At 46.7% G+C, this 8952-nt stretch overlaps 1 protein-coding gene across 2 annotated transcripts in view; it reads left to right on the forward strand.

Moving 5' to 3' along the window:
* Window positions 1-8509, forward strand: part of LOC118361038 (collagen alpha-1(XIV) chain) — a 35326-nt gene extending 26817 nt beyond the window's left edge. For both annotated transcript variants that reach the window (XM_052482818.1, XM_035740754.2), the window contains exons 14-41: window positions 162-301; window positions 851-977; window positions 1103-1242; window positions 1359-1491; window positions 1610-1755; window positions 1825-1954; window positions 2072-2188; window positions 2336-2482; window positions 2836-2892; window positions 2994-3032; window positions 3116-3254; window positions 3356-3498; window positions 3936-4045; window positions 4252-4410; window positions 4500-4577; window positions 4756-4842; window positions 4996-5049; window positions 5238-5333; window positions 5565-5618; window positions 5817-5870; window positions 6014-6067; window positions 6167-6238; window positions 6448-6483; window positions 6560-6626; window positions 6727-6915; window positions 7022-7099; window positions 7207-7368; window positions 7466-8509. In XM_052482818.1, coding sequence (XP_052338778.1) covers window positions 162-301; window positions 851-977; window positions 1103-1242; window positions 1359-1491; window positions 1610-1755; window positions 1825-1954; window positions 2072-2188; window positions 2336-2482; window positions 2836-2892; window positions 2994-3032; window positions 3116-3254; window positions 3356-3498; window positions 3936-4045; window positions 4252-4410; window positions 4500-4577; window positions 4756-4842; window positions 4996-5049; window positions 5238-5333; window positions 5565-5618; window positions 5817-5870; window positions 6014-6067; window positions 6167-6238; window positions 6448-6483; window positions 6560-6626; window positions 6727-6915; window positions 7022-7099; window positions 7207-7368; window positions 7466-7494 — 2837 coding nt within the window. In that variant the 3' untranslated portion in view covers window positions 7495-8509. The remainder of the gene's footprint in view (window positions 1-161; window positions 302-850; window positions 978-1102; window positions 1243-1358; window positions 1492-1609; window positions 1756-1824; window positions 1955-2071; window positions 2189-2335; window positions 2483-2835; window positions 2893-2993; window positions 3033-3115; window positions 3255-3355; window positions 3499-3935; window positions 4046-4251; window positions 4411-4499; window positions 4578-4755; window positions 4843-4995; window positions 5050-5237; window positions 5334-5564; window positions 5619-5816; window positions 5871-6013; window positions 6068-6166; window positions 6239-6447; window positions 6484-6559; window positions 6627-6726; window positions 6916-7021; window positions 7100-7206; window positions 7369-7465) is intronic.
* The last annotated feature ends 443 nt before the right edge of the window (window positions 8510-8952 follow it).

Here is an 8952-nt window from a genome sequence, read left to right on the forward strand (position 1 = left end):
TATTGACTGTAAGTTTGTTTACTCCATGTGTAACTCTGTGTTGTTGTTTGTGTCGCTTTGCTTTATCTTGGCCAGGTCGCAGTTGTAAATGAGAACTTGTTCTCAACTGGCCTACCTGGTGAAATAAATAAAAAAAAATATTTTCTACTCTTTCTCTGTAGACCCGTTGCCCTCCCCCGTCAGCATGCAGTTTCCCAAGGTGAGCCACAGCATGGTCAGGGTCAGCTGGGTTCCTGGAGTGGTTGATGTTCCCGGTCACAGAATCACCTGCAGCACCAACCATGGCAGTGATGTCAAACAGGTGCTCACCATTTAACTACTGTGGAATAAAACACACACTACTCAATAAATATGTTTTATTTATTATCCCGTACGGGCTCTGGAGAGACGAAGGTCGAAAGCCAAGCGTCCTCCGAAACACAACCTAACCAAGCCGCACTGCTTCTTAACACAGCGTGCATCCAACCCGAAAGCCAGCCGCACCAATGTGTCGGAGGAAACACCGTGCACCTGGCGACCTGGTTAGCGTGCACTGCGCCCGGCCTGCCACAGGAGTCGCTAGTGCGCGATGAGACAAGGATATCCCTACTGGCCAAACCCTCCCTAACCCGGACGACGCAAGGCCATTTGTGCGTCACCCCACGGACCTCCCGGTCGCGGCTGGCTGTGACAGAGCCTGGGCTCGAACCCAGAGTCTCTGGTGGCACAGCTAGCACTGCGATGCAGTGCCTTAGACCACTGCGCCACCCGGGAGGCAATATGTTTTATTATAATATATTTCCTTGATTCATTAATTTAGTATCTCCTTCTTTCTGTCTGTCACTTTCCCGCTCGCCTCTCTTCTCTCCAGGTGGAGGTGACAGGTGTGAACTCGGTGCTGCTACAGAACCTGTCCTCTCTGTCTAGGTACTTGGTGTCGGTGCAGTCACAGTATGAGCAGGGCCTGTCCTCACCGCTCACAGCCAACGTCACCACATGTAAGATCATGAAACCAAGCACGTCACACACGCACACATTTCCACATCCATACATGACCTGTGCATATGACAGAGATGGTTGTTTCTCCCTCCCCTCTGCCCCTCTCTCTGTGTCTCTCTGTCAGTGAGGGTACCAGCCCCCTCTGATCTCCGAGTCACAAACTTCTCAGGAAGTGACATCACAGTTCGATGGGAGTCAGCCGCCGATGACGTTGTCTCCTACCTGATTAAATGGATCTCACTCAGTGGAGGGGACCTCAGACAGGTATGTGGAGGAACCTCGGCTTGTCTGTTAAATCTAGTAAGACGCACCATATTTCATTGCCAATTCGACGCTGTGTTGCGTGGATTTTAGTGTGACATTTGCTGTGTGTGTTTCAGTTGAGGGTGGATGGGGACAGCGAGGGGGCCATATTGGAGGGGGTGCAGGACGATAAGGAGTATCAGATTTCACTGTCTGCCCTCTACGCCGATGGAGCACAGAGTGAGGCAGTGGCTATACGATACAGCACCTGTGAGTTCAAAATGCACACATTGTCACAGACCTGGAGATGTTAATCGCATCAATATGTAATATTGGGATGTAAAGGTTGTAGTTCTCAGCTTAAAGAGCACGCGTTAATGTGTTCTAGTGTCAGGTGGCGGCCCTTCTAGTGTGTCCATCTCAGAGGAGACTGCAGTCAGTCTCCTGGTGAGCTGGGTTCCTCCCAACGCCCATGTACTGCAATACCATGTATCCTACACCGCCCTGACGGGAGGAGAGACACAGGAGAGCACTGTGAGTAACACACACACACACACACACAGGTCAGGTTAGGTTGGTTGTTACAGTGTTATGCCTCTGCAGGTGTTGGTTTCAGGCAGCGAGAGACGAACATTGCTGCAGACCCTGCTACCAGACACACGCTACAGCATCCTGGTCACTGCGGAGTACCGCAACCGAGAGGGAGGGAGCGCCTCCGCACAGGGCAAGACCAGTGAGTCACTTACACACCAACTGTCATTAATAGTCTATCACCTGTGAATGCATGGTCTCGCGTGCTCTAGTGTACGCAGACATCCCGTCAGTTGTCTCTCCATGTCTGTTCCTCCAGTCAGTCTGCGAGTGAGCAGTGTCAGTGTGATGAGGTCTGATCACTCCAGTATCTGCGTGTCTTGGAGGCCTGTTTCAGCAGTCAGCGGTTACCGCATTGCCATCCAGTCTTTCAAAGGTAACGAGACCTTTTCTAGCACATCTCGAAGTGACACGGGTAGTCGGGGATCTTGGTTTTGGAGCTACCATCCATCGCTGTTTCTTACAAGGATATTGTGTGTGGCGTATGTTTTTCTCTATGTCCCTACTGTGTTTGGGAGTCCAGACAAGCAGACAAAGCAGGAGATAGTGGATGCATCAAGCAGCAGCTACTGTTTCACTGAGCTGGAGCCAGAGACTGTGTACCGCATCAGTGTGCACTCCCGCCTCGACACTGTAGAGGGAGCTGCCGTCTCCATTCTCCACCCCACAGGTCTGTATATCATCAGCATTGGGAAAGGGGGATACCTAGTCAGTTGTACAACTGAATGCCTTCAACTGAAATGTGTCTTCCGCATTTAGCCCAACCCCTCTGAATCAGAGCGGTGCGGGGGGCTACCTTAATCGACATCCACGTCTTCGGCGCCCGGGGAACAGTGGGTTAACTGCCTTGCTCAGGGGCAGAACGACCGATGTTTACCTTGTCAGCTCGGGAATTGATTGTAGATGTAAACAGATCACTGGGGTACAATCCTCTTGGTGGGAAACACTCTCAATGTAACATTACACATTCATGAAAGTAGAACTAGATAGAAGTATTGAGCATTTGGATTTTGATCCCGACAGCATCGTCCCCAGCCAGAATCCCCATTCATCCCAGACTGCACCCAATTCGCAATGAAGGTACTTCTTTATATTATAGTTAATTGTACAGAACAGAGCTATATTGACAGTGCTGTGACATACCTTTGTTTGTGATTAAACACTGCCCTCTTGTGTTACAGTTTGCCCTGAGGTGACTATCAGAAACAGCATTGTAAAAGGTAAGGAAATTATGTTTGTAAAGTAAAGAGCTTTTGTCATATGCGCATGGGTGTGTGAGAGTCTGTGTGTGTTTCTGCACCAGGGTTCGATATGATGGAGGCTTTTGGTCTGACCCAGAGGGCTTACTCATCTGTGGAGGGGGTGGCTGCTGAGCCTTTTGTCTTCAATACTCTACACACCTATACTGTGTACAGAGACATCCAACTGACTCAGAGCACAGGGTGAGACATTTACACAGGCAACACACACACACACACACACACACACACACACACACACACACACACACAGGTCACTTATCTCTATATTGTCCCATCCACAGATTCATCCACCCAGCAGGCTTTTCTCCAGAGCACACCATCAGTATAGCTTTCCGTCTGCTACAGGACACCCCCAGGGAGCCCTTTGCCCTCTGGCAACTCACCGACAACGACTTCCAGCCCAAGATGGGCGTGGTGCTGGACCGTGAGTCTGAGGAGAGGGATGGGGTTGAGGACTACCATTTTGAGGGATTTGTAGTTTTTACTGTTTGTTGTGCTCAGGGATCTCACTAAGTTTGCTTCAGTCATCCTGAGCGACTTACAATTAGTGCATTCATGTTAAGATTGCTAGGTGTGACAACAATACATCACAGTACATTTTCACTCAAGAAAGTATTTATTAGCAAAATCAGTGCCAGCAGGAAAATCCCTTTTTTTGTGTGTGTGTGTGTGTGTGTGTGGGGGGGGGTGTTAGGGGCACTGAGTTATTTATGACACTCTTCAAAGGGGTGGGGACTCCGCGGTCTGACTTTAGGGGGAAGATTGTTTACTCATCATACGGTGGATCATTTCCCCCAAAAAACTGTCTTTCATCTCCCCTCCCTTCTCTCTCTCTCTCCTTTCTCTCTCTGTGCCCCCCAGCTGTGAGCAAACTGTTGCTGTACTTCAGTCTGGACTACAGAGGGGAGGTTCAGGAGCTCACCTTCGACCAGCCACAGGTCCACAGGCTGTTCTACGGAAGCTTCCACAAGGTGAACGAGAGAGAACATATTTGATAAATTGAAGGAAGAAAGGGGGAGAGAACAAGGACGAGGGGCAGTTCAACATCAAGACAATGCTGAGTTTTAGATGGTGATTAGAGAATGTGACCATGGATATAGAACTCTAATATATTGTCTATGGTTGTGACATACAGCATGAGTCGTTCTAACACACCCTTCTGTCCTGTGATTGGCAGATCCACCTGTCTATCAGCCAGGTGAGCGTATCCCTGTCTGTGGACTGCCAGCATGTGGGTGAGAGGCCCGCACGGCCACTGGGGACTCTGCCCACCGACGGTTTTGAGACACTGGGCAAACTGATGAAGACCCGTGGACCACACAGCGGCTCTGCCCCGGTTAGTTGGAACAGAACTGTTACTTTGACCCACACATAACATAAACTGTAGTAACCAGAGTCTTTTTTTTTTTTTTTTTCCTCCTCCAGTTCCAGCTACAGTCCTTTGAGATTGTGTGCAACACCACCTGGGCATTAGAGGACACCTGCTGTGATTTGCCAGGCCTGGTTAGTGACACACAGTAACTCTATTAAAGGTCATGGGGAAATGAATAAATACTGACGTCTAGAGGAATATGGAGTTAATGAATGTATTAGAAGCGGAGTGCATGAATGTATCTGGCGTCCTGCCCTGAATTTCACTGTAACTTCATTGACTGTAATGCTGCCTGTGTGACTATCTCAGAGGGATGAGGAGAGCTGCCCCGCCCCTGCCTATGCCTGCACCTGTACCTCCGACATACCTGGAGCTCCTGGGGTCATGGGTCCTCCTGTGAGTCACACACAGTGTTATGTTATGATTTAAAGCAGAATAAATTGATTCAATTAACTGTAATGTAGTTGTGAAGTGATTAGCAATTGCAATGATTTCATGACTGATCCTAAGATTATTATGCAACAATCCTTGTCCCTGTTTTTCTTTTAGGGCAAACCGGGTCCTCGTGGAGAAAAGGGTGAAAAGGGAGAGGAGGGCCAAAAGGTCAGAGGTCTTGACACTTGTGAAGCCGATACAGAAGCGCCTGAACAGTTCACTATACACAGCTGAACTCCATCTGTATTGCACCATAGCCTATTTTCATGTACTGTACATCATCATGTTTGTCAGAATGTGATAGTGACAGATTTTCCTATATTTTAACCTCTATTCACCACTCCTGTTTTTCTCAGGGTGAGATAGGCCCTTCAGGGAAAATGGGGTCAGAAGGCGTTCTTGGGCCCCTGGGAAATCGTGGCCCTCGGGGACTGACAGTTCAGGGCAAAGTGGTGGGTCGATTGTAAATGATTATTTTAGAGCATCCTTATTGCTCTCCATGTTTAGAAAGTGCTACATTGATTTTTAAATGCATCTATCATGTTTGCCCTTTTTGAATTGGAAACATATGTTATTGTGATCAATTGTGCAAATGTCAGCATATTGCAGATCTGTGTCGTGTTGTTATGTGATTACAACAATATGTATCACTTTTGACCTCTGTGTCTGTTCCGTCTCTACAGGGACCTCCAGGGGCTCGGGGTGTGAAGGGGGAGGTGGGAAAGCCAGGTGGGCAGGTGAGTCTGATTTACAACATTCCCATTGAATACACAGAACAGGATATTATTTTGATTTGACCTGTCTTCCAACATTTGATCCACTGTGCTATAGTTTACATTATGGTTTTCTTATTTGATCCCTCCACTTTCCTTCCTTCTCCTTCCCTTCCCTATCATCTCCTCCCCTCCTCCATCCGCATCCCTGTGTTTCTCTAGGGTTTACCAGGTCCTCCTGGACCCAAAGGGAACGAAGGAGCCCCAGGCTCCAAGGTGAGATCAATCTCCACCCTTATTCAAACACGTTCCACAAACCATGCCTGGAGCTCAAGACTCCAAGTGTTTGTATTATTAGTTATGTGTATCAGTCTGAAGCCAGCTCTGACCCTGACCTTTGCCTCCCCGGTGTTTTTCAGGGCATCAGAGGAGTTGAGGGGAACATGGGCGGACCAGGGATTACTGGACCTAGGGTAAGAGTGGGGTGAATGTCAAGCGGAGACAGACTTGTCATTGCTTTTCTAGTGATCTCTCTATTGCTCCTCCCCTAATCCACCCATCTGTGTTGTCAGGGTTTCCAGGGTATGCCAGGACACCCAGGGGTTGTTGGAGAGAGGGGTCCTTTAGGGGGGGTGGGGCCGACCGTAAGTACTGAGGCACAAAACGGAGCTTCATACCCTGGGACTGTCGCATCCAATATACTGTTGAAAACGACAACCACGCCATCACACAATTTCAGTATGCTCAATGTTAACTCATTCAGTGACGATCCATTGTCTGAGGTGAACCAAATTGTATTCGTAGCGATAATGGTTATCAACTAGTTCATCGTAGTTTCCCTTTCTATTAACAGGGTCTTCCTGGGAATAAAGGTGAAAGGGGAGAGAAGGTACATTTTTATCATGCAAGAAAATGTGTTTGTGCTCTCTTGGCCCACTGATTGACAGACATGCTCTGTGTTTTAGGGAGAGCCTCAGTCCATGGCAATGATCTTCCAGCTGGTCACACAGGCCTGTGAGCAACTGGTGCACAGTAAGTACTGCAATGCTGTACTTGTGTTAATGTAAGGTGATGTTTGAGGGAGTGCACATGGTTGTGTATCTGTGTAGACTTATTCACGATTGTTTTTCAGACGAGGTGCTGAAGCTGGATTTGTTCCTGAATGAGATGAGCCGCAAGCCTGTGCCCATTGAGGAGCCAGTGGGTCCCCCAGGAGAGCCTGGTATACCAGGGGGAAAGGGCCCACCAGGACAGAGGGGGAACCAGGGAAGACTGGGAACTAGTGGGGAACCAGGGAAGTCTGGATACCCAGGAGAGCAGGGTGAGGCCTTGGGTTTTACACGGTGGTGGTGGTGGTATGTATTCAGTCCTGGTCAGACTTCTTACGTGATAAGTGTCTCTCATCAGTGGTTCCTTCTTTCCTTCAGGACGTAGAGGTGTCCCCGGGGAGAAAGGCAGCTTAGGGCCCAATGTCCAGGGACCACAGGGAATCAAAGGATTTGCAGGTACACTCATCAGCTCTGTCTCTATGAGCAGAAAAATCAAGAAACGGTAATTGAAATTTTAATTGCTGCTGTCAACTTAGTGATTAGGGTTTTTTGTGATTGTGCAGGTCTCCCAGGAGAGGCCAAGCTGGGCAGTCCCGGCCCTAGAGGAGAGGATGGCCAGACGGGACCTCCGGGCATCGCAGGAGCATTCGGGCAGGCAGGAGAGATCGGTCCCCCTGGTGTTTGTGATAGCAGTGGCTGTCATAGAGGTGCTCAGACACAAGCAGGTACAACAGCCGTATCTAGGACCATTTACAGTAAATATTTCCATATTGAAGATATTACCATGCTATTTTACTGTTTTGACGGCATGTCATTTTTCAGAGGACCCATATTTTGGATACCAGCCTTGAGCACACAGTGGAAGCTGAATTCTCTTGTGACATTGTGGTCCAGCTCCTGTCATCTCTTTCATTTTAAGTGGCCATAGAGCACTTGTGCCATTAGACCTGATGGACAGACTGGGACTGGAGCTGACGAAGCACCACAGTGGAGCAGGTTTGGTGCATTGGAGCTCGTCAGTGACTCAGAGACACATGGGCCACTATTAAGGGGAAAAGGAAGTTGACATGGTGCCTCTTCTTCACTTCTCCTTCTCATGAAACACAAATATATCAAATGTTTCCACTTCCATAAAAACTGATGAAAAGTACATTTTTAAGTATTTGAATAGGTCCTACCTGTTAATAAACTCGCTAACATATTGTAAAGGCCTATGTAGTGGATATTTTGGTAGACAGTAGGCCTGTTATAGTTAACTGATGTATGTTACAACCTTCGCACTGAAAATGTTAAATCTGCTCCTTACTATGTCCATGTTTTTGTACTCATGCACTGTAACATATTACATGTTAAGCATAAATTCAAATATGGTTACTATCTGTAGCTTTTATTATATTTTTTTATACCTAAACTGCCTCAAAATGTTAATCCAAAGAGTTAATTTTGTATTAAAAAAATATATATATTTTGTTTCAAACAAATTATATACTGTGAGAATGTCTTAATTATTTTATAGATATATAGATATACTGTATATGATAAATTGAATCTTGTTATTCCCACTATACACTAACATGCAGATTTCCTGTATTACATGTTGTATTTTGTCTCACAGGAAAGCCCTGTTTACAATTCCTGCTTCATGTGTGTAAACGGCCATTGGCAGTTGAAATGTTGCCATGTGTTCTTGAAAACATTTGATGTGTTTTACTTTTTTTCTACTCCGAAGTGTGTGTGAGTGTGTGTGAGAGAGAGCGCGCATGAGAGACCAGCATTAGACCAGCTTCTACATAAATATGGTAGTCTAAATACTTAAACAGCAGGAAGACAATTGAGAGTAATAAAATCTTGACCTAAAAAACTAAACTTGCCTGAACTGTTTTTTTTCTTCTTAATCCCTAAACAGTGGACCACTTGACTGTAATGAGATAATGATTATATACTGCAAGACAATGGAAGATGGGCTACTGTTACTGGTGAATTGAATTGAATATTGGCATGATCTGTATTCTCCATTATAAACTGTATGGTTCAAGTCCTGAATGCTGATTGGCTGACATACCACAGGTGTGACAAAACATTTATTTTTACTTCTGTTAATATGTTGGGAATCAGTTTATAATAGCAATAAGGCACCTCGGGGGGGTTGTGGTATATGGCTATACCACGGCTAAGGGCTGTATTCAGGTACTCCGCAATGCATCTTTGAACAGGCATTAGCCGTGGTATATTTGCCATATACCACACACCCTAATGCCTTACTGCTTAAATATACCTTGTTAATGATATGTTATGCAAGAGCTCGGATG

The sequence above is a fragment of the Oncorhynchus keta genome, chromosome 28 (genome assembly GCF_023373465.1).
Source record: "Oncorhynchus keta strain PuntledgeMale-10-30-2019 chromosome 28, Oket_V2, whole genome shotgun sequence".
In the NCBI taxonomy this organism is placed as follows: domain Eukaryota; kingdom Metazoa; phylum Chordata; class Actinopteri; order Salmoniformes; family Salmonidae; genus Oncorhynchus; species Oncorhynchus keta.